This window comes from Citrus sinensis, chromosome 2 (genome assembly GCF_022201045.2).
Source record: "Citrus sinensis cultivar Valencia sweet orange chromosome 2, DVS_A1.0, whole genome shotgun sequence".
NCBI classification, from domain to species: Eukaryota; Viridiplantae; Streptophyta; class Magnoliopsida; order Sapindales; family Rutaceae; genus Citrus; species Citrus sinensis.
Genome location: NC_068557.1, coordinates 25,386,584 through 25,414,480, shown reverse-complemented (window position 1 = coordinate 25,414,480; position 27,897 = coordinate 25,386,584). Strand labels below are relative to the sequence as shown.

The 27,897-nt window shown below is 34.5% G+C and overlaps 6 protein-coding genes across 8 annotated transcripts; 3 read left to right on the top strand and 3 right to left on the bottom strand.

The window, feature by feature from the left end:
* Positions 1-7,955: 7,955 nt before the first annotated feature.
* Positions 7,956-12,309, top strand: LOC102606915 (uncharacterized). 2 transcript variants are annotated; one of them, XR_003063933.2, is made up of 6 exons: positions 7,956-8,602; positions 9,130-9,341; positions 10,524-10,785; positions 10,929-11,014; positions 11,112-11,188; positions 11,526-11,594. XR_003063933.2 is itself a non-coding variant. In XM_006468686.4 (6 exons), the coding sequence occupies exons 1-6, from the start codon at positions 8,303-8,305 to the stop codon at positions 11,756-11,758; spliced, it is 1,185 nt and encodes a 394-aa protein (XP_006468749.1). In that variant the 5' UTR covers positions 7,969-8,302; the 3' UTR covers positions 11,759-12,309. The 2 variants fall into 2 exon arrangements, 1 of the variants encoding a protein (XP_006468749.1); XM_006468686.4 differs by having other exon boundaries at positions 7,969-8,602; positions 11,097-11,188; positions 11,526-12,309.
* A 432-nt stretch (positions 12,310-12,741) lies between these two features.
* LOC102607203 (putative glutamine amidotransferase GAT1_2.1) lies at positions 12,742-15,123 on the bottom strand. Its single transcript, XM_006468687.4, has 4 exons — positions 14,731-15,123; positions 13,649-14,379; positions 13,325-13,531; positions 12,742-13,196 (listed from the first exon to the last, which is right to left on the bottom strand). Exons 1-4 carry the CDS (start codon positions 14,819-14,821, stop codon positions 12,939-12,941), a joined length of 1,287 nt encoding a protein of 428 aa, XP_006468750.1. The 5' UTR covers positions 14,822-15,123; the 3' UTR covers positions 12,742-12,938.
* A 3,895-nt stretch (positions 15,124-19,018) lies between these two features.
* On the top strand, positions 19,019-21,446 carry LOC102607499 (hypothetical protein). Its single transcript, XM_006468688.4, has 3 exons — positions 19,019-19,315; positions 19,419-19,627; positions 20,983-21,446. Exons 1-3 carry the CDS (start codon positions 19,223-19,225, stop codon positions 21,269-21,271), a joined length of 591 nt encoding a protein of 196 aa, XP_006468751.1. The 5' UTR covers positions 19,019-19,222; the 3' UTR covers positions 21,272-21,446.
* An 801-nt stretch (positions 21,447-22,247) lies between these two features.
* On the bottom strand, positions 22,248-22,774 carry LOC102607790 (non-specific lipid-transfer protein 2). The gene has a single exon (XM_006468689.4). The coding sequence runs from the start codon at positions 22,712-22,714 to the stop codon at positions 22,433-22,435; it is 282 nt and encodes a 93-aa protein (XP_006468752.1). The 5' UTR covers positions 22,715-22,774; the 3' UTR covers positions 22,248-22,432.
* Positions 22,775-24,708: 1,934 nt separating this feature from the next.
* On the bottom strand, positions 24,709-26,255 carry LOC102608086 (DNA-directed RNA polymerases II, IV and V subunit 12). Its single transcript, XM_025094251.2, has 3 exons — positions 26,088-26,255; positions 25,891-25,983; positions 24,709-25,009 (listed from the first exon to the last, which is right to left on the bottom strand). The coding sequence occupies exons 1-3, from the start codon at positions 26,125-26,127 to the stop codon at positions 24,987-24,989; spliced, it is 156 nt and encodes a 51-aa protein (XP_024950019.1). The 5' UTR covers positions 26,128-26,255; the 3' UTR covers positions 24,709-24,986.
* A 137-nt stretch (positions 26,256-26,392) lies between these two features.
* Positions 26,393-27,778, top strand: LOC102628594 (reticulon-like protein B14). 2 transcript variants are annotated; one of them, XM_006469029.4, is made up of 5 exons: positions 26,393-26,753; positions 26,869-27,049; positions 27,146-27,275; positions 27,370-27,439; positions 27,527-27,778. In XM_006469029.4, the coding sequence occupies exons 1-5, from the start codon at positions 26,693-26,695 to the stop codon at positions 27,694-27,696; spliced, it is 612 nt and encodes a 203-aa protein (XP_006469092.1). In that variant the 5' UTR covers positions 26,393-26,692; the 3' UTR covers positions 27,697-27,778. The 2 variants fall into 2 exon arrangements, with proteins under 2 accessions (XP_006469092.1, XP_024950011.1); XM_025094243.2 differs by having other exon boundaries at positions 27,370-27,778.
* The last annotated feature ends 119 nt before the right edge of the window (positions 27,779-27,897 follow it).

Genomic DNA, 27,897 nt, shown 5'->3' with positions numbered 1-27,897 from the left:
CACCCAACCAAATGCCCATGCATGGCGTGGGAGGCTGAGCAACGCGGGCGACACGCTTGCGTCGCCCAACCATGTAAACAAGTAAAAATATGATTTGGTTGGGCGATACATGTTGTCGCCCATGTACCTACGTCACCCGCTTTTTGGGCAACAAAATTGTGTCGTCTAGATTTGTTTGGGCAATATATCATGTTGCCCATGTATCGGACGATGTAGGTACATGGGCGACAACAACTGAATTTGGACGATAGAATTCCGTCGCCCGAGTTTTCTGATTGTTTCAATTTTATTTTTTCTTTAAAATATTTACCTCAGCGTTGCACACATACGAATGCATTTTTCTTTTTTTGTAAGTTACTTAATAATATTTAATTGATGAGATTGTCTACGATTTTACATAATAATTAAATTATGATTAGATATATTTGGAATCATTGTGGGGAGTTGGGAAGGTTGATTTAGCGACAATAGATTACGAGAGTTTAGCAGGCTACGAAAATGGTTGGGAAGACACGTTGTCTGAGCCTTGGGTGGACGTAGACATAGTATGCATACAATTTTTTTTTTCCAATCTCTCAACTTAATAATAATTAATACGTAATAATCCTTTTATTTAATTTGATGTATAGGTCTATATTCTAGTGAACTTCAAAGGAGGTCATTGGTTGTTTGGCTCAATTGGATCTAAGAAAAAAGGAGATATGGTTATATGACTCGTCGATTGTGCTTTACGATGACTCAGACTACTTCAGGAAGCTATTACCACTCAGAGTTATCATTCCTCATTGGTTAGCACGAATAGATTTTTACAAAACATGTGAGGATAAGCAACCAAATAGATGTTGGGAATGTAAACGTTTTTACGATTTACCGCAACAAACCCCAGGTAGAGGCGGCTGTGGAGTGTATATGTTAATGTACATGTCTTATCTAATGTTAGGTCATATACCTAACTTTAGCTATTGTGGAGATTTGCTTAGGAAGAAGATTGCTATGGATATCTTTATGGATGAAATTATGTAAAAAGACATATTATTAAACACATACTATTAAGTAGTCTTATTTTATATTCTTATTGTCAATTGATATTTTCAGCAGCCACCAAAATTTAGCAATATGCAACTCTCTGAAAAGTCAGGCGACACAGGTTGTTGCTCGGGCGACACAGCTTGTTGCTCGATTTTCCCGAGACCTATATAATGCTTGATTAAACCAAGCAATAGATAGCTCTCTAGAAAATCGGGCGACACAGCCTGTCGCTCGGGTGACACATCCTATCGCTCGATTTTCTCGAGACCTACACATTACTTGACTAAACCAAGCAATAGACAGTTCTCTGAAAAATCGAGCGACACAGCCTGTCGCTCGGGCAACACATCATGTCGCCTGATTTCCCCGAGACCTATATATTGCTTGACTAAACCAAGCAATAGACAGCTCTCTGGACTTTTCTTCATAATTCCATATAACTTTGCAATAAATTGTTCAAATATTGCATCTTTTTAGAAATAAAATGCAGTAACTTTTCCATTATCATACTCCATACGACCATCCTCCAAAGTCTTCCACGCTCCATCAAAATATATCTTAAGAACTACCGACTCCATTAACCTGATGCAAAATAATAATACTACTTTATTAAAAACATTGCAAACAATAACATTATTATATTAAATAAATAACTAATTATCAACAAATTCGGGTGATCGGGGTGACAACACTATCGCCTAGGCGACGGTATTGTATATTAATACTTCGCCCGGGTAACAAATACCAAAATCTAGGCGACACGTACCTGTCGCCAGGGCGACAAGTCATTCTAAGCTTGGGCGACAGTTTTGTCGCCAGGGCGATAGGTACTTGTTGCCTGAATTTTGGGTTTCGTCTTCAACATTGTTCAAAACTCATTTTCATCGGATTTTGTCGAAATTTTACTAATTTCTAAACTTATGACCTCATATTTGAAATACTAACTAGGCAACCCAAGAGGGGGGGTGAATTGAGATTTTAAAATTTAAACTAAGCAAACCACACAACAATTTAATTTATTGCCTTAATCAAATTGAAAACAATAAATTCAATCATGCACAATATTAAAAGAGTAAGGGAAGAAAAAACAAACACAAGGATTTTTACGTGGTTCGGCAATCCCCACCTACGTTCACGCCTCCAAGCTCACCCGCTTGAGGATTTCACTATTCAAGCCTCCCAAGGCTTCAAGTTTTTGCAATTGACTTCCAAGGTGTCAATGAACCTGTACAATCAAGAGATCATCTCCCCAATCTCTTCACCCCAAGTGGTTCTCACACTTGTACACTCACAATTTGATGAGAAATAAAAACTACAACAATAAAACTCTCTTTAAGAGTGAATATACAAATGATAGCTCAATGAAGATTTAATCTATGATTATTTTCGAATTTGAAGCTCAATATAAGTTGTGTGCACTTGTTTATGCTTGCTTAGGTTACCAAAAATGAATTGGTTTTGAGTTTATATAGTTTGAGCTCCAAAACTAGCCGTTATGCACATTTTAGTCATAATCGTTTTACCGTTTATGGACATCCGGTTAGCCGCTTAATGTTACCGTTACAGCCACAATTTTGAATTTATGAACATCCGATATGCCGCGAAATCCGATTAGCCGTTTAAGCTCCAGAAGCTTACTGCCCAACAATCGGATTACCGTTTGTCAGGATCCGGTTAGCCGCTTGCTACAGTGACTGCTACAGTTAATTATTTTCTAAAATTACATTTTAGCCTCAAAACTTTCCATAACTGTACTAGGGCCCAAAAAGTTATAAATTTTACAAATCGGTCCAATTTCATAATCGCTAAATAATACTTGTTATTTCTAAAATTTTTTGAAATTATGATATGGCCCAAAATGATATGAAACTTTTCAAATAAGTCATTTTCTAAAATTTCAAGCAATACTTGTTGATTTCAAAGTTTTCAAAATTCTTTCAATTAACCCATAAACTTGAAAAACAACCAATTTCATAAAACTATTTTTCCATTAAATATGAAACCTTTATAATGAGAAAATAATGATTTATTTAAAAAGTATAAAAAATAATTTGAGCTTAAAAGATTAATCATTCTTAATCTTGTTTGTTATCGTCAAAATCAACATTATGGAAACATATATGTTAACAATATTAACCATTTAATATACTCACATTGTAATAAAATGAACAACTAATTTTTTATATAAACACAATAAAAAAATAAGAGATAAAGATTGAAGAAATACTAACTTTAACTTCTTATTATCCTTTAGTTTGTTGCTTGATTTTGTCTTCAATACTTGGATAAATACATTAGTTTGATGAGTGTTAGATAGATAAAAGAGAGGTTGAGTGATAGTTGAATAATGTGGGAGAGGTGAAATGAGGAGTGTTTTGGTGGTGTGTGTAGATGTTTGGCTGTTGCTTGAGAGTTGGATAATATTGGGCGAAATATTTATGTGTTTTATTTTAAGAATTTATGGGTAGTTCAGTTCCAAAAGTTTATAAGTGATTGCTATTGTAAAAAAAAAAAGAAATGATGTCTCTTTTAATATTAAAAGTTGGAAAGTGGTTAAATGGGAAAATTTCCCCTTTTCAGTCGGTTTTACTTGGGGTGAATTTCAGAGTTTTGACTTTTCGATGTTTCTTTGTCAGAGATGTATGGCCCTTCATCTTAACTTTCTAGGTCCAGTACTGCAGTCTTTAACTCTTAATGATCGAGGGTAAAGATTTTCTCTGTGCCTTCCACTATTAAAATGCGTTATTAAGTTTTATAGGTTTAAGCCATTTCCTTGAGGTTTACTTGTTCCTTGATGCAAATTATACTAGTTTATATAAATGTATAAATTTTAACTAAGTTTACGCTTCTATTCTTTCTGAAAAATTTTATTTGATTATTATCATCATTTGCAGCTGTGCTTCGATTGGAAGCACACATGACATTGTTCCAAATGCATTACAATGCATCAACGATTCCTCCAATAACAAAGAGAAATTTAATCCCGCGTACATGCTTTCTGACGGAAGATTGGAGCCGGCAGGGAGAGTTAAAAAAATTTCTCCTTCAATTTGTGGGACAGCAGTTTTTAATGAAATGGACAATGTAGATTCACATAAAGTCAGCTCATTGAAAGCTTGCTAATGATGAGAACCAGCCAACAGGTTGCTAATGCTTCACGACATCCATTAAGCATCCATGGAAGTGTAATGACAAAAGAAAGAACCAAGAAAATGAAGAATGGATTGAATGGATTAATTGACCACATCTCAAATTCATGCATTTTTCAAGAAATTAATGTGCCTGAATTGAATATTTGAGATAGTCAATGTTATTCAACATTTTAAATCTCATTTGATTTGGAGTGACTTGCATGAAGAATAAATAAGGCGTTATCAAATAAGTAAGAAAATCTGGTATAATCTTTATTTCCTAATCTATTTTTGAAAATAAAATCTTTTATTTTCCTTTTATTTTTAATATTTTTTTAATTTAGGATCAATAAGATATTTTATTTCTTTTTTTATTTTATGTTGTAGTTAGCAGTAAAGAAAATATTATTCCATTAATAAAATTCAACTATATAAATCCATGTAAATCTATTGGAAATTTCCTATCGGAGTTTTTCATAACAATGAGAGTTTTTCTCTTTTTAGTTCTTTAAAAAATTTTTAGAACTTATCAAGATATTATCTTATGGTGTTATTTATACACTTATTACTCACAATTTTCTCTTATTTTTTGAGTGTGGCATCGATCTAAATTTTTTATACCATTGGTTCTTATTTTTATAGATAAAGAGTCAAAATTTTTATTTATAATTATTTAAATTTGAATTAAAACGATCCTTTGTTTTTTTTTTAAAAAAAAACTCATTATATTTGAGTCCCACTTATCTTTGAGTCCCAAACCCAAAATCCAGGCGTCATTTTCAATCTCCAACCCTCTCGCATCTTTTGCTTGGTTTTGGCGCCTCACCGCACCTCACATTCTTTGCCATAATGAATGTAAATGAACAAAACCTTTTGCTGTTCTCAGTTTCAATTGCCTTCCATGGACGGCGCTTCCAAACCAAAACTTCAATATAAATATGTTTAGTTCCAACTCTTTTAAAAATTTAGTCAAATGAATTGTACATTGTACATGAAATTGCATTCCATGTGATGAATAGTCTTGATCACCAGGCAACCGTTCCATTATTATTATTGGATCATTTATTTATTTATTTGTACATGTCTCTGATTATCTGTTTCATTTGATTATGTGACATGTGACCTACCGTCACGTTATCTTGCCCATTTTTTGGTAACTTGGAAGTGAGACGACGGAATAATTAAATAAGATTTGTGTTATAAGATATGATAAAAATCAAATGTCTAATTGTAACTGGTATTCCTAACCATCGTGGTGCCGGGGATGCGCGGATACCAATAAACAACTTATTTGCGTGCTAGGCACACACAATATAAAATCACAGACCATAAACATTTGGTTACTCTCTTGAGTCAATAATTGGCTATTATAATTGAAAGAGAAATTTACGACATACTTTTCAAATAATAATAATTATTGAGTCTCACGAACATGTTGAGTTATTATTAAGCTCGATCCATTTAAAAATTTTCACCTACATTTAATTATTATTTATTTTATGACACACTTTTACTCGCACCTCCTTATTTTTAATCAGAAATAACCGGTCCTCGTCGATTTCTTTTTTAATGTTTTTTTTAAAAAAAATTATTTTGTGTTTTTGTAATTTAAAGATTGATTTGATTTTCTTTTTCAAATGAGTGGTCGGAGGTTTAAATTTAGATGACCGTGAAATTTCTTCTTTGTGGTTGTAGCACAAAGACATAGATAATTAATATGGCCCATGCATGTGTGAAGAAGGGCCTTTCAAAAAGGCAAAAATATTAAATACAGAGAAATGATAAAGGTCACCATGCAACTAAGGGTCCCATCAGATTGAGATTGCTGTGGATCTATCTGTCACTGCTCAGCTCTTTTGACCGTCCATTTCTATCCCCAAACCCCATTAGTGGCCATAAAATTGATGAGCTGGTGAAAGTTGTACGTTCATACTTCAAGAGTGTTGACGGTTTTTTTTTTTTTTTGATTACATGAGACTATTGCTCAGATTACAACTCATATACATGAGACTATTACTGATATTTACAAATCAGACTATTACTGGGACCAACTGACATCAATACTAATAGAGCTCTGCCCAGATTTTAACCCTCACAAATATTCGAGGGATGTCTACTCCTCACTCATGGGTAATGGAGAAGACTACCTTCACTCAAATTAATTGAAGAAGAAAATACCCCCACAATGCTTTTGTGGGGGTTCGAACTGCTGCCCTCCAAGTTGGAGGGCAGCAGCCCTGGCCACTCGGGCTACTGCCCGAGTGGTTAAGAGTGTTGACGGTTGAACCATAATTCATGGCGTCCGATTACAGTGTAATTATGGTACTATACTATAATTACATTCAGTCTAGAAGTAAATCTTGTTGTAACACAATTTTTTCTTTTTCCTTTTTCTTTTTTAACCCAATTAAAGCCTCAAGATCAGTATAGTTTTAAATTGGAACTATATATGTACATTAGATATACATGGTTATTATTCGTTTATTTTTTTTACAACATTTTATTAGGTTTAGTTTAGAATTGATGTAACATCTTGATCCTAATTATTCAATTATTTTTTTAAAATTTTTTGCTCACATATTATGGGAAGACTTAAAGTATCCACCTTACGGATAAAGTTAAGATGTGAAAATCAACTCAACCAATGAAATGATAGCATCTGAATTTTTCAATTCGAGACAATGAAACTCGGCTTTTTATTTCGACATGATTCGATGAAGTTATTCTAGTTTATTTGTGTTGTTTCAACTTGATTTATGTTTTCGCTTAACTCATGTTTTTTTTTTTCTAATAATTATTGAGTTGAGTTGGCTAATATGTCATTGGTTCATTCTCGAAGTCATAATTTTGAATCTCTCAAAAAGTGTGAGAGTTTATTTATTATTTATTATTTTATTTGACTTTTAGATTTCTATATGAACTTCAATTTAACTAATATTAATGTGTAAGGCTATAACTAAGTAATTATTTTTTAGATTAGAGTAATTATTTTTTTTTATACGGGTGTCTTTAATTTTTTAAATGTGAATTTAAGATTTCAAAATATTATAAAAACATTTCATGACCGTGTGAAATTTCAAAATCCACATCGCACCGGACAAGGATTTTATTAGGTTGGAGTATTCATAAAAACATCTACATCGAAATCAAAGTAAAATCAATTAAAAACATTCCAAAATAAATATAATTAAGATTGAAGGGAAACTAGTTAAAACGACGCAAGATAGGCAAGCCTCCAACGTGGAAATGTGACCCCACGATTTCCGCGAATCGTTGGCGCGTTTTCACACATTCAAAAAAGGCGCGTCGCCAGGAAAAACCCTTCAAATCCCTCGATACAATCGAATGGGATAAGGAAAAGACAGCTAACGCCACATCGAAAATCCCACCATACACGTGTCCATGAATTCGCTCGACAGATGGCGTCACGTCTGTCCTCAGCCCCAATAACTAATCCTTATTTCCCATTTTCCACCAATCACAGCCTGATTTTGTCAAATCTGCTTTTTACCTATTTTGGAAATTCAAAACGTAACACAAATATGATACAATAACAAATAGGTCCTTTTTTTTATGATAAACTACTACTGAAGCCAGCATTATATTATCTGAGTTCCTAAAATTGATATTTTGTTATTAGAAATATATTTTTTTATTTTTAAAGATCGAGGACGGTTTAAATTTAAATTAATTTTTATTTTTATCACAAATAACCCATCAAAACTCAAAATTTTATTTTTTTAATATAAATTTATTGCAGAGATCAACGATAGAACATGCAGCACAATATGGACTCGTAAAATTGAAATATAAATTCGTAACTTATCTGTGGTTTTATGAAAGTTAGGGGCCCAGATGTTAGCGCCACAACAAACACATATAAAATAATTATAAAATTAAAAAAATAGTAATAATTGTTTTCTTCTTCCTCTGCCCATCCATTTATTCAGTCAGAGTCTGGTTTTTGAATCTCCCTTCTTGCTTTCCTATATCTTAACCGTTTTTACCATTTTGCCCTTCGCCTTCCCCATTTTAATCGCTAGGGTTTTATTTGACCGAACTCTTCTCTATTTCTTCTGATCTAATTCTCTTTCTACCAAATTCTCACATATTTCTCATCAAATTCTCGTCAATTCCCTAAAATGTCTGGTGCCGGATTGCAGTTGACGCGTGGTCGCGGCGAGGATCGGTTTTACAATCCGCCGAAAGCGCGACGAACGCAACATTATTTGCAGAGAGCTAAGAGCGACGTGACGCCGAGCCAATCGTCTGAAAAACATTCGCTTGCGGCGGTTAGAGAACCGGAGGACCGGACCGGTTCTGATGACACTCCCAAACCGGTGGCCCGGCCTGCTTTTGAACTGGCGGTCCCACAGTTGAGTAATTTAGAACGGTTTTTGGAGTCGATCACGCCGTCGGTGCCGGCGCAATATCTATCCAAGGTTTGATGCTGATTTTTTTTTTTTTTGGCTCTTCCTTCAGTTGCATTAATGGATTTATTAAGAAGAATGAAGTAATCGATCGAATTTAATTTTTAATTTTGTAATCAAAATACATTGTTTAATTTTCAGTCCGTTACAACTTTCTTTCAGTATTTTTGAATATTTCTTTCATTTATAGTTTGTTATGATAAAAAGTAAGTTTCTGTTTATTGGGAAATTTTACTTTGGTCTTTTGGTAAAAATAAATCTTTTTAAATGATTATTTTATATTGTAATTTTTTTTTTTAATTTTTCGATTTTTCATGCTGAATTGCTGGTTTTGAATTTTGTTTTAGATAAGAAGAGAAAATGAAGTAATGAATTGATTGTACTTTTGTTTGTTATTGAAATATTTCTTTTAACTTTTACTCTGTTACGTTTTCCTGTAATTTTATAGTTTGTTATGATAAATGATGCAGCTTTCTTTTAATTCGAAAATTTTACTTTGTTTTCTAAATTAAAAAATACAAATTTTTGAATTTGGGCAGACTACAATGAGGAGCTGGAAGACATTCGATGTGGAGTATAAGCCATATTTTGTGCTTGGTGATTTATGGGAGTCGTTCAAGGAGTGGAGTGCCTATGGTGCAGGAGTTCCTCTGATTCTAAACAACACTGATTGTGTTGTTCAGTATTATGTTCCATATCTGTCCGGTATTCAAATATATGGCGACTCTAGTAAATTATCCCAGAAATCAAGGTAAAGACTATGTGAATGGCATCAGATTTTGTTGGGTTTCATCGCAATATTTGTATGACAATCTAATTTTGTTTGTCTTTAGAATCTCAGTTTTAGTAAGCTAGCAGTTGCTTTATATTATTATATTTTTATTGAGAGTGTGCCATCTTTATCTGGTTTCAGATGAGGTGGTGTAAAGTCGATAACGATTCTAATATGTGATCTTTTTATGGATGGAAATGAATGAGATCTTCTATTGCTAGGGACTTATTGAAGCTTTTGTAGAATTTGTCTGTATAATTACAGATTCCATTATAGAGTTTGGAATATGAATTATTAAACTGCCCTAACACTCCTGTATAATTTTAGTAGAAGGATGTGGATCAACTATTCACTTTTTATTAGATGACGTTGACAAGGAACAACAGCAACGAGGGGAAAAATGATGTTGGTGATTGGGGTAGATTATTTTGAACATGTCGAGAACTCTGTCCTTACTATATTGATGATATATGGCTGTTTATAATTGATTGCTTGATTTGACATTGTCTTCAGAGAATGAGTGCATGCTGTATAAAGTTCTTTCAAATCTGAATTAATTTAATGATCAGATCCATTATGGTTTTACCAGTCGAATTATGAAGCATTAGCCGTATTGTGGCCAAGGAATTTCCCTAACAGTGGACAACCTCCTTGAAGGAAATGGGGGTAGAGGATTTGATGCTGGAGGGTTGGTTGAGTTTAAATAAGCTATTGTCTAAATCTTAATGAGTCGTGCTTAAATATGCTATAAGAGGTTGGCTGAGTTTTAAATAAGCTATTGTCTAGGTCTTAACGAGTCATGCTCAAATATGCTAAAAGTGGTTGGCTGAGTTTTAAATAAGCTATTGTCTAAATCTCAATGAGTCATGCTTAAAAATGCTATAAGAGGTTGGCCGAGTTATAAGCTATTGTCTAAATGTTAACGAGTCATGCTTAAATATGCTAAAAGAGGTTGGTCTCAGCTAAGATGAAGACCTATCTGTCTGGTCCAGATTATAATCTAAGGCAACTGTTCAGTGGTTAATATTTCTCAAATTCTTTTGCTTATTCCTTTGTTTTTGAACTTTTTGGTTGGTGGTAGTTCATTGTCATACAGTATTCAGAGGAAGATGATTTCATTTTGTTTTGGCATACAAAAATGAATATTACTCTGTGTGACAGGCAACCAGGTGAGGACAGTGACAGTGATTTTAGAGACTCAAGTAGTGATGGTAGCAGTGATTGTGAAGCTGATAGAGGGCTTAAAAACTGTAGAGATGAAATTACTCTTAGAATGGATAGATTTTCTTTGAGAGACCAGCAGACTGCACTTCAAGAAGGCTTTTCTAGTGATGAAGGTGAATCCACAAACTCGCAAGGTCGCCTGCTATTCGAGTATCTTGAGCGGGATGTTCCGTACAGTCGGGAACCTTTAGCTGACAAGGCTAGCACTATTCTCCTTTCTTTGTTTGGTCCTTTTGACAAAAATTAGACATCAACACCATGTCTGGATATGTCTTCTCCCTTTTAGCCCTTACTGCTTTTTTTGTCTTTTTCTGGACTAATTTTAATTCACCTTTGGCTCAGTTATCAGATCTTGCCTTCCGGTTCCCTATGCTGAAGACACTAAGAAGTTGTGATCTACTGCCATCTAGCTGGATTTCTGTGGCCTGGTATTATCATTTACCATCACATATACCTCTATGGGTCTTGTTATGTGTGTATGAATTCACTGTTCTAATGAAAATTTTGTAGGTATCCAATTTACAGAATACCAACAGGCCCAACACTAAAAGACCTCAATGCTTGCTTTTTGACATATCATTCTCTTCATACACCTATGGGAGGTAAGTCAAATAGCTTGTATTGATTTTGTAATACCTAAAACCATGATGGTGATAGTAATGTCATTTCTCTATATGTCTATGGTTTCTTGTGGTCCATATGTATAGATCGATTAATTGTGTGGGTTCTTGGTAATATTGAAGCCACTTTTATTATTTAAGCACTATTTATTTGGCACAGATGCCTTTTTTTTTTCGTCCCGTGTAATTTTGAATTATTTCTGTGTTCAATATCACGAGTTATATGTACGAGTGTATGATTTATATTACCACCCACTGAATTGTGTTATCTCATATGCTTTTGTGTGACTTATCCTGTCGTCCTTTTGAATATTTGAAGGTGCACAAGGTGCGCCTTCTCCTGAAGTGTCCTATCCCAGCGAGATTGATGGTGTTCCTAAGATGGCCCTACCTGTTTTCGGTCTTGCTTCATACAAATTCAAGGGATCTTTGTGGACCCCTACTGGGGGATGTGAGCGCCAATTGGCAAGCTCCCTACTGCAGGCAGCTGATAATTGGTTGAGATTGCTTCAGGTCAATCACCCAGATTTCTTGTTTTTCTGCCGTAGGTGATGCGAGGATATGAGTGTAACGGTAATGCTCCAATTCTTGAAAGCAAATACTGCTCAGTTGTGGATGGAATACAAAAACTATGAGTTAAAGTTGTTCTGTATCCTGTAAGTCATAAGCAATTTATATCGAAAGTTGAAAAAAGAAATGCACAAAATAGTGGCAGTCTCTTCAAACGGAACGGGAACAACTGCAAAGGCTCAAGTGAATAGTTTAATGAAAGCTGCTGAAAGTGCTGAGCTAAACCGAGGTGCAGATGTGGTCTAGGCTTGAATCAGTGTTAAGCAAGTTTCATTTTGTTCTTTCCTTTATTTATCTCAAAAGTATTCCATGTTAAAAGAAAACCAGGCTCTTTTTTCTGTCCTGAGTTTAGGATTTAATAATTCATTTACATCTTGGAGGGGATTTTGATAGGTAGGTTGTATAAGTATCAAGTTTGAGCAACCCCAGACATATGTACTAGGCACTAACTCTTATGTTTGTTAACTCCATGTGAAGATCAGTGTGTTAAAATATAAATGATAATGATTAGGTTAGTTAAAATTGCTCTTTTTTTTGCTTTCAGTTTTGTTTTGGTTAATTGAGTTTGCTGGAGTTGGTATGTTTAAAACGCTTGTATTTTCTGCTGCTATTAGGAATTAACTTCCCCAAAGTAGTTGTGAGCTAGTCTAGTTTCTAGCTATTTGAATTTCGGCATATGTATATATCATCTTATGATTGCAAGTTACTGCAGTAGCAGTAGTTGTGAACTAGTCTATTTTTTAGCTATTTGAATTTCGGCATATTTATATATCATCTTATGATTGCAAGGTACTGCAGTAGCTTTTGGTGTTGATAATTGGAATTCTATGTTTTTATGGTCTAGGCTGTAGCTGCAAAGTGCATTTTTGCATGTAACTGCAGAGAAATGAGATGTTTCATGAATAGCTAATTAGTCTGGATTTAACCCAAGATCAAGATTATGTTCAGTACAGGAATACCAGTAGTATGGCCAAAAGTGCCTCTAATGTTTTTTCCTTTGTTTGTTTATTGAAGGGGAAACGGTTACATACATATAATCATCGCCCCCAAGTTATATATAAAAGAAGAGTAAAAGAAATAGAACCTGAACAAAAACATCCACATAAAAATCACAGTTCATCCACAACAAATGACCACCAAGACAGTACAGGGAATGAACAAGTCAGTGGCTGATGTCTTCACTCACAACTAGATCATGAAGCCTTTTTTCCAATGCTTCAGAACAGATCTGACCCATCATGTGGTAGAAAGATATGAGATCAGAGAGCTGTCCTACAGACATCTTCCCAATTAAATTCCTTGCAACTCTCTCCCTCTCCTCATTCATCTTTAGTCTTTCAATATATGTCGAAGCATTCCTCACTGTTGCCCCCATTTGTTTCAGCCTGTTCTCTTGCTGCAAACTCAGCGCTGTATTTGCCTGTAGGCCATATTGCATTGCCGTTAGAATTGTGATGCTCCAAATGTTTTCACTGCTTTCATTATACAGCAGTTATCGAGTTGCATTAAGATGGAATTGTTATAATTAGATTTAAATCTTCAGCTAACCTCTAGGAACTCTGCTCCAACTTGCAATTCAGATTCTTGACCTGAAACCTTTCCACCTCCCGAACTGTACATGTTTCTAGCAATTGAGAAACTTCTCACAATTACTTTTCTCTTCTTCTCTATTTCCTGGTCAAGCTTGACAGATTTTGGGATGCTTGCTGAGCAACTAAGCTTCTTCTCATAAGCAATCACGGCCTTCACAAATTCCTGCACAATAACCCGCAAACATTTTTCTAATGGCAGTTCCCACAAAATCATGCTATTCTGAAGAAGAAGAAGAAAAAAGAGTAAAACAACTGCTTGTACTAGCATAATTAATGTTACCTGATATGCAGATTTGCATCCAGGATAATCAAAATTATCCGAATCCTGGTTCCGCATTCTTTCTGGATGAAATTGAAGACCCATGATAAACTTACCCTCTTGAGGATTATAAGCATCAGGATCATAAAACCCTTCAATCAAACCATCAGAAGCAAAAGCCATTGGCACAAATCTTTGAGCCAACTTCTTCACTCCTTGATGGTGATAACTATTCACCATGATTTCCATTTTATTCTCCTCCAATGAATCCCTAAACCATTGGTGCAATGGGGTATCCTCTACAACCTTAACCAAGTGCCTATGCCCATCATAATTTTCATAGTTCATATGAACAACTCTTTGACCTAATGAACAGTTTTTTGACATCTCTTTCTCGATGTCTTGATAAAGCGTGCCACCACAAGCAACATTAAGGACTTGTGACCCTCTACAAATTCCCAAGTATGGAATGTTTCTTTCCAAGCAAAGCTTTGCTAATCTTAACTCAATAGTGTCTTTTTCTTTATCAATGGCAGTGTCACTGGCATGCAGCGCTCTAATCTCTTCGAGTTCTTCTGGTGCAAAGCCGGATAGTTCAGCATCATATAAGGATGGGTCTATATCTTCCCCTTCGCAAAGAAGAACCCCATGAATGGGCTCAAAGCTTTCTAGTAGCATGTGAACGCCAGTGACTCTCGGGACTATCACAGGCACTGCTCCATAGCTTACAATGAGATCTAAATGATATTCTCCTGCTTGATCATTCAATGAAAAGTTCTCTTTGTTATTAGAACCCAAGAAAATTGCTTTGAATCATTTAACAAATCTATAACAGTAACAAGCATCACAATAGATCATCTAGATGATAAAAGAATTACATTTACATGTATACTAAAGGCACATGCTCTCATATGTTGCAAAGAGAAAACTATGAATGTTATTCAATAAATTAAAATGTACATGAACCTTTAATAGAATTCTATCACAAGAAACAATTAGGAACTGACGTACATACAATGATATATACAATAGACAATGATATACATATTAAAAGAACAAGAAATAATGGGAACAAAATCGAGATCAGAGATAGAGAAACGAACCCACGAAATCGACAAACTTGTTCTTGCGAACGGTACGTCGAGAGACGATGAGAACCCTAGGAAGGATCATTGAGAGATCAGAAGAACCCATTGAAACACAAACTTGGATTATTTATATATTTACAAGCTTCAAAAAGGGCGTTAAGAGAGATCTCAGAAGCTTTGAAGAGGTGAATTGAGCCTTATAATAAATGTCACTTTCTTTATATAAACAATGAAAGCATCTCTGGAGATTACAGTTTGATCTTCTTCTTTAATGTGGCTTTTGGTATTGGATTTTGTTGCAAAGTAGAAGAAGTGATGAGTTCATATATTGGTAAGATTAAGATTTTATTTATAGGAGATGAAAGAGGGTGATTGAGGAGTCTAGTCGCCGCGTTTATGCACATGTTATTATGGGATTTGTTAATTTGTTTTCTTTTTTTGTTATTTATTTGTTAACGTTATCGTAGGTTAAGTCAAAACTTGATGATTATATTCCGACGTGTTAGATTTAATGGATAATGAGGTTTTGTTTGAAATAACTGATTGATTCTTTTTCTATTTTAGAATATTTTTGCGTTTAATCTTTTTATCAGTGGCTATTTTGATTAGTTTTGTTAATTATATTTGTTGTACAATTGATATTACTATATATACATATATATATTGAGGAATTTACTTAATTGGGCATCTCTCGAAAGAAATAAAACATTAGCTTATAAGTGAAAGCTAAGCTTAAAAATTAAAATACTGCAGGATCGGATATATATCAAGTATTTTTTTTTTTCATTAGTTATTTACTCCACGTGTCTAAATTAATAAAACAAGATGCATAATTTGTTTGGTGGATTATTGTCATCAAAATTTGTCTTATGTTGAGGTATGCAAAAGGATTGGCAGCCTTATTTAGACTGTTTGGATAAGAATAATGATGCCCACGATCCTAAAACAAACAATACAAACAAAAGTTCGGATTGGTTGTAAGCAGTTTAATTATTCAATCTTTAAAAGGTTATAAGTCTAAAACTTTCATTTTGGAAAAAGGAAAAAAAAATTCAAATGACTGGATGAAATAATTTAGTAGGTACAACTCTCTAGCTACCAATTGAATAATTTCGATTGGTTATCTAAATGAATTTTCTAGATTTTTTTTTTAATATAGAAAAAATATCACTTGTCATTGCCGACGACATGGTTCCATTTTACATCTTTATACAAGTAAATTTATATTTTTGACGACAAAATTCATATATTTAAGGAATGGAGTTGCTTCAGCTAATACAGGCATCATTTATTGACTCGTCAAATGCAATAAAATATAAAAGTTTTAAATAATGTATGTGATGTCACACATAAGACATTTGATTTATGTAACCTCATTTTGATCAAGTGATAGCATCCAGCTAGGATAAAAATATATGTTTATAGTTACCTAAATTGTTTATCAATAAGGTATTATTTTATGAACAGGATAAGGTTATATCATACTTAAACTTATCAAGACAAGAAGAGAAGAATCTTAAAATAGAATATGCTTGATATTTAATCATGCTAAATTTATGGATTTTGTTACCCTACATAAATAAGGTACCAAACATAAGTAAATAACAAGCGTTTGATTTTAAGGACAAAAATTTAACGGTTGTGAAAATATAAGGTAACAGTAATAAAATTTGTGGGGAGTTGGGAATGCTTATCAAATTTATGATGTGTGTTACAAGGGCCTCAATTCATTTATAAGAACAATCTATAAGATTTTAGTTTGATGAAACTGAAATGTACCAAGGTTTAAATTTTTATTTGTGGTTTGTGAGAGAGAAAGGAGTTGAATAAAACAAGAGGAGCGTTTTGCTTTTTTATTTCAATGTATACTGTATAATTTAAAAATCCAAAAAGTGAAATTGAATCATTACGAATTCAAAGTTAAAAATGACTTCCATAGTTAAATTGTCAATACACACACATATATATTCTCAAAATATTACAGAGTTCAACATTTATAACTTCTCAATTTATTTACTCTTCAGCTACCTTTGAAAGAAATTTTCAAAGTTTTCAAAACTAATATTATAGAAAATAAGGAAAACTTATCTAATCAAAGGTTGTGGCTAAGTTTATCCTCGTTCGTATCGGTTGAAGAAGATGAAAAGTCGTTTCATATTTCCTTAAATGTGCATGCATACGTTAGTTGATAAGTACTGAAGTTTAAATGTCCATATATCAATTTGATTTGTAGTGCGATAGAATTATAGTATCTTCAGCTTAATAATCAAGTAGATATTGTTCACTTTGGACAAATAAGTTTTGCTATTGACTTTATAACTTAAAATGCATCTACTTAGTTAAGAAAAAGAAAATCCAAAACTTATAAATTAGTCTTAAAAATCAATTGTTAGAGATGTGAGATATTACATATTTTCTCCTTTGAGGACCTCATATTAATTCTCGTAAAAGTAATTAGAAACAAAACAAAACGAAATCATATCGTAAACATATCCATCCACACATCAAGTCACGAGTCAACTTAGATACCAATTGTAATAGCCTGGGTTCCACATCCAAGTAAATGTTATCCGCTTTGGGCACATAATCCATCATGGTTTTGTACATGTATCAAAATTTTATTTTAAAATTGAATCCCAAATAATTTTGGCATTCATCTATTAGATGGTGAGATAATATAATTAATTTAATTAAACCTTATTAAAAGTTGTCAACTACTTAATGAATGATACATTATATATCACATTGTTTAGGATAAAAATTTAATATGATTATCATTACTCTTCTACCTTATAATACCCTAAACAGGTTTAGTGTTTGCTTGCAAATGCCATTCTTACGAGTAAGATTAAGGGTGTGTTTGGGAGTGAGATGTTGTACCTTTTAAGCTGCAGCTGCTGTAGAGTAAAAGTTATAACTATAGAATAGAAGTTGAGAAAAAAATTTATTAAGCTACCAAAGCCCAGCTACAAATGTTAACAAACACCTTAGTAGCTAGACTTTAGCAGCCCAGCTACCTCACCACACTCCCAAACGGGCTATAAAGTTGATGCGTTGATTACTTTTGAGAAACATATGTTTGAGAATATCTAAATAAATAGACGCTAATTGGAATTTAATCATCAAGAAGATATTGTTTATTTTAAACCACATACACACGTCTTTATGTCCATTATCATTTTGCAAATGTCAAATGGTGCCAACGTGTCAAATCCCATTGTAACAATTTATTCATGAGAGAGAGAGTGAGTTCGAATCCCAGCAAATGAGAGTAAAATATTAATTGTATTATTAAAAAGAAAAAGCGCCAAAAATTTCCGTAATATGCTAAACAAACTCTATGGTGTTTTTTTTTTCAGAAATAATGTAAAAGAAGTTTGGGAATTTGGATCGCTCGCTTCATTAGTTGCGTTTAGAGAATGAGTAGGTCTTTCCACCATTTCTCTTTAAAACTCTTTTTCAATTCAAATTACTTAAATAACGTAAGATAAATTAATTCATTTATTTTTAAAATTGAAATTCGATTAAATGCGTAAATAAAATTTTCTTTTAATTTTTTTTCATTTATCCTATTTTAAAATTTATATTATATTTTAAGTTTTAATTAGAATTTTTTTTTTTTTGAGAAACAACTAAGAGTTTATGATTTTGAAAATAGAAACTATATAATAAAAAGAAAATAATTTAAGAATGTATGATTTTTATGCATTTTATTAAAAAAAATCTTTTTAGAGTAAAATTTTATGGCGATAGTGTTGATTTTAATATATGCTTAGTAGGGGTATTTTAGGAATTACAATTCATAACGGGTCTTAAAAGTTGAGTCTCTGAGAAAATGAACGTAGGATGAGGCCCACACCATCAACTTGACATTTCTATTCGAGTGGGACTTGGCGAGAGCCCAATGGTTGCGATTGACAGGCTATAGCCGGTAACGAGACCGGGAAACATGGGCTCTTTCCGACAAGCCAACCGGGCTCCAGCTATTTCGGCGGACACGTTTGCCAATCGCAGTCGGTATAATGGTCCCGCCACTCTGACTAGAAATACTTATCTGCTCCCAACGCCACCGCACAAAACTTACACCTCCATTCTCCAACTAATAATACTTGGGATTCGGCAACCGTCATTACAATTATTTAATTTTAAAGAACACAGGACAGTTGCAAATACGCCATTCACTCACCTAGCTAGATCTATCGTGGTCCCGGATGCACTATATCGAAACTCCTCGCAAGTAATGATGACTCACTTATCCCGCTGAGGGTGAAACAAATTGGCACCCAAAGCAGAATCCAAAAAAAGCAGCCTTACAAAGAGTCTAAAAGCAAGCTGGGGGGAGGAAAAAAAAAACTACTCTTCCTCAAAAGCAGAGATTTATTGCATAAATCATAATAATATTTTCTCTTTATAAAAATATCTTTCAACTATTTTATATATTTACTAAAAAAAAGGAGAGAGAAACGGTTCACTGTGAGAGAGAAAAAAATCAGCACAACACAGGAAAATGGCAATGTCAGTCTCCATTGTAGCCGTCGTGACGGCCCTCCACCTCATCGCCTTCGTTTTCGCTGTCGGAGCTGAACGACGCCGTAGCACTGTACTCTTTACTCACTCTATTTTATATATACACATATTTTTTTGGAAAATTATTTTTGTCTTTCTCTGGGTCGCTGATATTTTGGGTGTTTTTGTGTTTGAAGGCTAAGGTGGTGCCGGATCAGTACGATGAGATGACGTACTGCGTGTACAGTACGGACGCGTCGACGGTTTACGGATTATCGGCGTTTGGGCTGCTGCTTATAAGTCAAGCGGTGGTTAACGGCGTTACTAGGTGTCTTTGCTTCGGTAAAGGGCTTGTCACTGGCACCTCTTCCACTACTTGGGCCGTTTTCTTCTTCATCGTTTCTTGGTAAAATTTACTATTTTATCCCTCGCTCCATTTTTTTTTTCGTTTTTGTTACTATTATATTTGTTATCGGTAGTATACTTACTTGTATTAGAGTAAATGATTTGCTAATAGTTGGACTTCAGAGGGGTTTGGTGGATTGACATGTTCTTATCGTTTTGACTTTCATTACACAAATAGTTGAAAAAATTTCAGCTATAATTGATAGTGATATGGTATCTATTTTTAAATGTTTAATTGAAATAGATGAAAATATTTTCGTTAATTGAAAGAGCTATCTGAAGGAGCTCCTTGAAATGCTTTCACAGACGACGTTGTTACTGAAAAGTGCTTTTCTACAAAACTCTTATGCAATTCTTATACCTCTTTAAAACAACTGCTCATCATTTTTCTGTGACTTCTGTCATATGAACCATCAATGTTATCGATAACAGTTCAATTATGGAATCTTTGCTTACATTGCCTATTGCTTTATGATGGATGACCTCGGATTAGTGAAAGTGCTGTGCCTCTTATAATATGAGAGTTTGTTCTTTTTTCTGTGTTTTATTAGAAAAATTCATACAAGTCTTTTCGAAAACATGGTTTCATGTCATCCTTAATCTGTGTCTATAGGTTTAAGTTATAGGCATTCTTTGAGGTGATTTGGAATGAAAGAAACAGTAGAATCTTTAAAGAGTCAAGAGGGGACAGTTATGATAGCCAGTGGGATACAGTTCACCTTTTAGCTTCGCTTTGGTGTTGTGACTAAGTATTTCCAGGACACTTCATTTTTCTTCATTAATCATAATTGGAGGGGAGTTTTAGGGATTTACTATGTGTTGTGCTCATTTTTGTATAGGGTTAGGCAGTCTCTTTTGGTTAATTCAGACTTTTGGAGATTGATACTGTTTTGTAAAGCTTTGATTGGTTTGGGTGGTAACTGGTCCACTACTAAAATGTAATATGACCATTTTACAGGCATTCAATTGATGTGATAATGGCGTGTATTACAAAGTATTAGATGTGTATTTTAACGACGAGGTCGACAAAAATAAATTCTACAGTAATTTGTAATTTGGGGTAAACTTTTTTGGACATGACAAGATTGAATGTATTAGTATTTAGGGATTCACTATCACTTAACATCGGAAGTTTTGCTCCTTAGTTGACGAACATACTCCACAACAGAAGGTTTTTGTTCTAGGTCCATGAGATGGGTGACTGTGATTGGTTGATTCAGTTTGATCTGTGCATGTTGGTTCTTCTATTTGCACTTCCTTCTTTGGTGGAGAGTGAGTGAAATGTTAGATTGTGTTTTACATGTTTGGTGATATTTTTGTATAGATTCTCACTAACAAAAATTGGAATGATATCAGGGTTAGCTTTTTGGGGGCCGAGGCATGCTTATTGGCCGGCTCAGCAAGGAATGCATACCACACCAAATACCGAAAAATCTTTGGTGGAGGTGACTTGTCTTGTGCTACTCTACGCAAAGGCGTGTTTGCTGCTGGGGCTGCTTTAACATTGTTGTCGCTGGCAGGATCAATCCTTTATTACTGGGCTCACACAAGGGCTGATACTGGTGGATGGGAGAAGCACCGAAATGAAGGCCTGGGCATGGCTATGCAGCAGCAGCAACCTGGCAATGACTTTGAGAAAGCTTAATTATTGTCTGTGTAGATTAATTCACAAAGTTTCGGTGTCTTTTGTTATTGGGGGAAATATACATCGATGAAAATCATATATATATGGTCTTCAACTAAGTAGTTGCATATATATGTATTGTGTTGCATCGTTTTAAACGTTAGAAAGGAAATATATAGTGTCATGTTTCAGTGCTTCTGCAATTGTTATATCGAATGTCGCTTGGTATGGCGGTTTTTCTGGTGTATCATTGGCTGATGCACTCAGCTCCAAATAGCTGCCGTTGACAACCATTGACAACTCTGCTTCTGCAAGGAGCGGAACGGAATACAAGAACGATATTAGATGATGCAAGTGTAGGGAAGTACAATTTTGCTTCTGCAGGGGCAAGCCAGGAATATAAATCAATACAGCCCTGTAGAGGTCAACAATTAACGGTAGGGAAGTGCACGAGATTTTTTATTTCATATAACCCATTAGATATCACGGGTATTTTTCATGAACTTTAAATACGATTAAAAATATGAGTTGGGCTTTGCCAGCCATTATGCCAATTTGTTTATTTTGGCTTTGCCTCTTTTAACGACCAATAATGCTGATTCAGTTGTTTCGTTACTTGGGGTGCCTTGGTTTGTGTCACTTGACTGACTATGATTTTCAATAGTTCAGAGTAGAATATGATCAACTTGCAATAATTTAGCAAGAGAAACTTTGATCTACACACGGAGGAGCAAGTTTTAAACTTATTCTTTGTCCGTTGTAAGAGTACGTGGGAAGAATCTGGTCACTAAGAGGGGATGTACACATCTGAGTATATTGTTTTGATAAAATAAATTCATTCATTTTAAGAATGTCTTTGCCATATATAGTTGAAATTTGAAAAGCATTCTTTTTAAACGACTGTAGAATATTAGAGCAAAAGAAGTCCATCCGAAACTAAGAGGAAATGCTTTGGCATAATACCTCCAAAAAACAAAAAATAAATGGTACTGAGATATCAGACAAACAAAGCTCTATTATCTCTTAATAATAATTAGTCTGAACACATAACTGAACGATATAATGCAAGTACAACACAAGAAAAATAAAAGGCAAAAACCACATTCAGGGTGACCCCATGACACAAACTCATTAAACAGACAAGGTAGTACTTGGCAAAAGAACCCAAATGAAATCAGATGCCTAGCAGCGGGGAAAAGGGGAGCCACAAACGGTAGCAACTTTTCTAGCATTAGGAGAGTTTACAAACTTTCGCAAGTTTGGATCCTTCATATACTGGCAAAGGCAAATCCTTTGCTCCTTCAATTTGCTGCAACAAATTGCCGAGGGGGCATTTGCACCAGTGATTGCACTGGCACACGGGCTCAGCTCCAACGGGTTGCAAGTCATGGCTCCCATAGACAATTCTGCTTCACTTAGAAGCAGAACAAACACAATGCAAATTGCTGCATATGAAATCTTCATTGTGATTTTGATCACTTGAATATAACCCAATTGGCCCAAATGAGTCTGCAGTTGGATGAAGATCAACGAGCTATTTATAGTAGACGAGACGCATGGGAATTGTTCACTTTTCTTTCATCATATGATATTATGATTAAAGTGTTAGTGCATGCATAAATTTTCATGGAGGTTTGAGAACACAAAGATCGGTGAGCATACTTAATGAATTTGTGGTGTGCGTGGGGCAGGGACTCCAGCACGCCCTTTGGTTAATTTCTTTTGGCTTTGTTTTCATTATCTTTCAACAATGCCTATATTAGGAACCTAAGTTTTTGACACTTTTAATTATAATACCCAATACTTGTATCTTTCACCTTCGTTCTTCCAGTTATTTAGACACTAATAATTGTATTTGATTTTTTCTTGATGTTTCTTTGCACCCATGATACGTATTCTCATGATATCATCATAGCAATCAATTGGACCAATGGCGACAAATCTTAAAGCTTCTGAATTCTGATGTTGGTATAATTTCCGCTTTTATTTTTCTAATCCAAATCTTTAAAAGTTAAAAAAAGAATAGCACGTTGTTTGAGTTACCAAATAACATGGGGCTGTGAATATTATCATGTAACTCACGTATGTACACATGCATTGATCATAAGGACAATTAATGTAAAGCGTACGTACTTATCATGATTTATGCTTCCATAACATGATTAGAGGGGTGTGTGTCGTCTCTCTCATTTTGTTTTATTTAAGTCAGAATCATTGAAATTAGATTACTTTTAAGCCAATTTAAAATTATCTTAGTTTCAAGATTTAAAATCATAAACATGTACGTCTAAGCTCCCCATCGCTAAGCCCAAAAATTTCTTGGCGTGGTTTGAAACAGGATCAATTCAAACAACTTTTTGATGACTGGCGTGCCCAAAACTGGGGCCAAAAGCGGGACGCAAATGTCAAACTAGCATTTGATTTACCAAATAATTCATTGTTAATCCATTTTGTTAGTCAAAGCTAAGCAAATCATCTTTCGGTGATGTGATGTAACGAGGCTCTAATTACAATAAACACTCCCACGTTTCTTTAAAAATATTGCTAAAGCACGCCCTTGAAATTTTACCGAGGTCAAGTTTATTCATATACTTTTTAAATTCACATTTTCATTGTCTTTCACACTTTACTATTTCTAAAATTAAAAGCATTCAGTAACAATTCCAAAGCCGCAATAAACTTCTGATGAAGTGCCTTAGTGCCAAAAGGGGCGAAATTAGAGCCTGTTTCTCTCACTAGTCGTCATCGAAGATTTTAAACGAAACGGGCCAGCTGGGCTTTGAAAGCCGCTCTAGATTAGTATGCAACCGTGCCCACCGATTACAAATTTACAATTAAGTAAACTGGTTCAGTCAGTGAACACTTATTGATTATAACGCATTCAACCAATATGATAAACCAATTACTGATGCCTGATGCTACCCTTTCTTCTTCTTCTTCCTCTTTAACTAACAAGCCCTTAACCCTTTCCATGCTCACTAAAATCTGAGCGAAGGGATATATACAAATGGAAACCACTTGTTTAAATGCATCCCTCAACCTTGAGATCAAGTTGGTTACCGCAGATATTCCTAGAGACCAAGGGTTCCCCATGGATGTGATAATTTTTTCAATTGCTATTTTCTTAGGTTTCAGATTGAATTTCAAATTTGAAAAGTATTTATCAAAATCTACGTACTACACTCTTTTATGAAATAGCTAGGAAAAAACAAAAATTATCTTGTTGGGAAAAACAAAAAATTAACTTGTCGACTTCCTATTTACTGATCTTTCAGTAACAAATACTGGTTCACAATTATTCAGAATATACACAATGCTGGTGAAATGATCATATCCTGACAAAAGATCCCCTTCATTATATCTTCGGCATGTTTTTTTATTAACATCTTTAACCATTATTGTATGATGACAAACTCTATTCCATGATTTCGTGAATTGAGAGGAGTGACACCGCACCAGAAAATCAAACCCCATACGAGTTAGCATATATTTGTCTATGGCGACTAAAACACAACAAGCTTTCTATTTTTGCAGTTTATATCTACTTTCAATGAACTTTTAGAAACAATATGTGCCCGACACACAACATACTTGCATCATGGAATGTTCATTACAGCTATTCTACAAATCACCACACAAACCACAGTGAACTGCTGAGAAGCTACAACGAAACTGGCAGTTTGCAAGACAGCTGGTTATGCTTCATAGGCATTGGCTCTCCACCCACATCTCCCCATTAACGTGCCTCATATTGAACAACTGCAAGAAGAAAAATGCTCATATAAGAACAAATGTTTGATCACTAAGCAATGCAATGTGACAGGTGAACAGGGAAAAAAATGCAAGACCAGTACCAGTGAAAGAGGTAATTATTAATAATTGCAGCACAGATTGGCAACATATGAATAAAAAGTATCACAAGTAATTAAAGCTTTTCTTTCACCTAAGTGCCAGAAGATTAGATCCAGGCAGAATAATTTGGTTGTCTAAAGCTGGACTTGCACAACGACTAAGACAAAAGCTTAATTTCATTGTTATTCCAATGTCTTCAACCAATAATAAAAAGAAGATAGGTGAGAACAAAGCTGATATGATAATGTGAAATGCATTTAGGCTATTTGCCATCCATCCTTAAAAGAACATTATTGTGCAAATTGGAGGTATCATCAACTATTCCTTAAAGAAGAATCACTAAAGACACGAAACCTAAACTAAATGCCCAATATTCACAAGACCGAACAACCTGCCTCTATATAATGTCAAGAACGCGATTTTGCCCTGCGGGTATGTATTCAATGCATAACAATTACAACGTTAACGAACATCCAATTAATACACTCTTGAAAGCCCTAATTCACCACATAGCGAACCAAACTGCTAGAGAACTGCCGCCAACAATGCTGCCGCAACTTCCCTTCACATACTAAAAAGAAAACAGCCACCTCCACTACTCTTTCAAAATTTGCCACTAATTAAATCATTCAAGCCATAGCTTTTTCCTAAATACCTAAAATTCCAAAGTCATAGAACAACCATTCAAATATCTGACATTCGCCTTTGAAATAAAACCCTAATTTTGTTTTTTTTTTTTTAAGATGAAAATCAACAAGGAAAAAAAAGAAGAAGAAAAACAAAATTACTTCGGCGGGTGCGCTTCTTGTACAAGATACGGTAACCGCATTCACGGCACTGGATGACGTCACCTGGCTTAAGCGTGTTCTCCATTCCACAATCTACAAATTTCGGTTACAAGCATCATGATCGAGTTTTAATTGCTAACAAAAAAATAAAAAAATAAAAAAATAAAAAATGTAATTGTTTAGAAAGAAATACGTACCTCCACAGATGTAGCTGACTGGCTCTGGCTGAGGATCCATTGCAGTTTCAAGGTTCAAGAGATTCACAAACAAAGTCAAAGAAACAACTTTCTAGGGTTTTAGCGCACGATGAATCTTCCTTTTATTGAACTTGTGGCGGGTCTGTTTCCTTTCTTGTCGACTACGAAAGTCGTCGAAACTATTGGGCCTGTTTTAACAGTTACTAGCGATTTGGGGCAAAAGCCCACGAATGCTAATAAATAACCCAAAAAAATTAATAAAAATCAGACATGCTAAACCCACGAGCATTAATACCCAGAAAATGACTCAAATTAATTAAAATGTTCAAAACACTTTCTAAAATATTAATGGTAATTAATCTCTTGAGCATGCTTTTTTGATTCTCTACATGCGTGGATAAACTAACTATTGTGAGTTATTATTGTTCATTTTGGGCACGTGATGCAACCTTCACATACATGCCAAATCCATTCTTTTCTTCTTGATATAATTGGTTTCTTTCCTTCAAAGCTTGGAATTACAACACCTTATATAGGAGGAGTTGATATGATAGATTGTTGTGAAGGCATCAGTTAAAAATTGTAACACTGATTTGAACATAATTATGTCCGGGTGTTTGTTTGGTCTTCAAAGGCCTCTCCATGATATCCTCGGTGGAGGAACTGGTAATCTTGAATGCAGTCTCCCGTAAATTATTTCCATTTTATTCGAAATAAGTATCTTTTTTGTTACTCAGAAATCACTTTTTATATTTTATAATGCCATGGTCTGATATTGCAGTTGCAGACATGCTATTATGGAAGAACAGGAATTTATCAGCAGCAATCCTAGTCGTGGTGACGGTTATATGGCTCCTTTTTGAGATTCTTGAGTACAATTTCATTACTCTTCTCTGCTACTTCCTCTGTTTCATTATGATCACCCTCTTCATCTGGTCTAAAGCAGCCGGCCTAATCCCCATGTAAAGCCATCTTCTACTTGACAACTAGTGATTCTATTTCACTAAGTAATTGTGGGTCGAGGACTACTAATAAATTAATATATTCACGATCTTCAGGAGTCCACCCACAGTTGATGAAATCAGGCTGTCGGATAGGACATGCACATCTCTGTTTGCGAATGTCAACTGTTTACTGACGAAATTCTATGATATTTCATGTGGGGAGAATTTAAAGCTCTATATTCTGGTATCAAAATCCTGCCTTCACTGTTTCATTTCTTGTATTTGCTTTTCTTGTGGTTTAAGGAAAATTTCCCTAGCACTTGTTTGCTTTTAATCAGACCCTGGTTTCTCTATGGATTCTGTCAATTGTTGGTGAATATGTCAGCTCTCTAAGTCTTCTATATTTCGGTAAGAAGATGGAACTTTCTTGCATATTCCGCCGCAGTTGTATTGTTGTTATACCCTCAACGTTTGTTTTTGTTTCTGGAATCAAAGGCTTTCTGTGCCTGGAAGCACTACCGGCTTTGTATTTGCGATTTCAAGGGGAGGTGGATTATCTTGCCTTTAAAAGTACTCAAGACATGTGGAGGTTGTTTAACGATTTCAATTCCAAAGTTCTTGACAAGATTCCAAGGGCATCTGCTAAAGAAAAGAAGTATCTGTGAACAAGGGATTTTGTAATTACCCTGGAAATAGCTTGACGAGTTAAAAGTGCCAAAACTTTCTCCAGGGCTGTAGTCTGCAACTCTGTATGATTTTTCCAACAATGCTTTACATCTAAGAGGAACTACTACTGAATAACAATTCTAAACCAATATATTTTCAGTTTTTTTTTTTTTTTTTCATCCTCCAAGTCCTCTGCATAA

What these genes read in the sequence shown, in the direction of transcription:
- LOC102606915 (XM_006468686.4), top strand. Translation starts at nt 8,303, where the DNA reads ATGTCTGGTGCCGGATTGCAGTTGACGCGTGGTCGCGGCGAGGATCGG. An exon ending in AAATTATCCCAGAAATCAAG is followed by an intron (nt 9,342 to 10,523) that starts GTAAAGACTATG and finishes TCTGTGTGACAG; the next exon opens with GCAACCAGGTGAGGACAGTG. An exon ending in GGGAACCTTTAGCTGACAAG is followed by an intron (nt 10,786 to 10,928) that starts GCTAGCACTATT and finishes CCTTTGGCTCAG; the next exon opens with TTATCAGATCTTGCCTTCCG.
- LOC102607203 (XM_006468687.4), bottom strand. Translation starts at nt 14,821, where the DNA reads ATGGGTTCTTCTGATCTCTCAATGATCCTTCCTAGGGTTCTCATCGTC. An exon ending in CAAGTTTGTCGATTTCGTGG is followed by an intron (nt 14,380 to 14,730) that starts GTTCGTTTCTCT and finishes ATGATCAAGCAG; the next exon opens with GAGAATATCATTTAGATCTC. An exon ending in TTGGAGCAGAGTTCCTAGAG is followed by an intron (nt 13,197 to 13,324) that starts GTTAGCTGAAGA and finishes TATGGCCTACAG; the next exon opens with GCAAATACAGCGCTGAGTTT.
- LOC102607499 (XM_006468688.4), top strand. Translation starts at nt 19,223, where the DNA reads ATGGCAATGTCAGTCTCCATTGTAGCCGTCGTGACGGCCCTCCACCTC. An exon ending in CTGAACGACGCCGTAGCACT is followed by an intron (nt 19,316 to 19,418) that starts GTACTCTTTACT and finishes TTGTGTTTGAAG; the next exon opens with GCTAAGGTGGTGCCGGATCA. An exon ending in TTCTTCTTCATCGTTTCTTG is followed by an intron (nt 19,628 to 20,982) that starts GTAAAATTTACT and finishes GAATGATATCAG; the next exon opens with GGTTAGCTTTTTGGGGGCCG.
- LOC102607790 (XM_006468689.4), bottom strand. Translation starts at nt 22,714, where the DNA reads ATGAAGATTTCATATGCAGCAATTTGCATTGTGTTTGTTCTGCTTCTA.
- LOC102608086 (XM_025094251.2), bottom strand. Translation starts at nt 26,127, where the DNA reads ATGGATCCTCAGCCAGAGCCAGTCAGCTACATCTGTGGAG. An exon ending in AGTCAGCTACATCTGTGGAG is followed by an intron (nt 25,984 to 26,087) that starts GTACGTATTTCT and finishes CGAAATTTGTAG; the next exon opens with ATTGTGGAATGGAGAACACG. An exon ending in CAAGAAGCGCACCCGCCGAA is followed by an intron (nt 25,010 to 25,890) that starts GTAATTTTGTTT and finishes TTCTTCTTGCAG; the next exon opens with TTGTTCAATATGAGGCACGT.
- LOC102628594 (XM_025094243.2), top strand. Translation starts at nt 26,693, where the DNA reads ATGTCCGGGTGTTTGTTTGGTCTTCAAAGGCCTCTCCATGATATCCTC. An exon ending in TATCCTCGGTGGAGGAACTG is followed by an intron (nt 26,754 to 26,868) that starts GTAATCTTGAAT and finishes CTGATATTGCAG; the next exon opens with TTGCAGACATGCTATTATGG. An exon ending in GCAGCCGGCCTAATCCCCAT is followed by an intron (nt 27,050 to 27,145) that starts GTAAAGCCATCT and finishes CACGATCTTCAG; the next exon opens with GAGTCCACCCACAGTTGATG.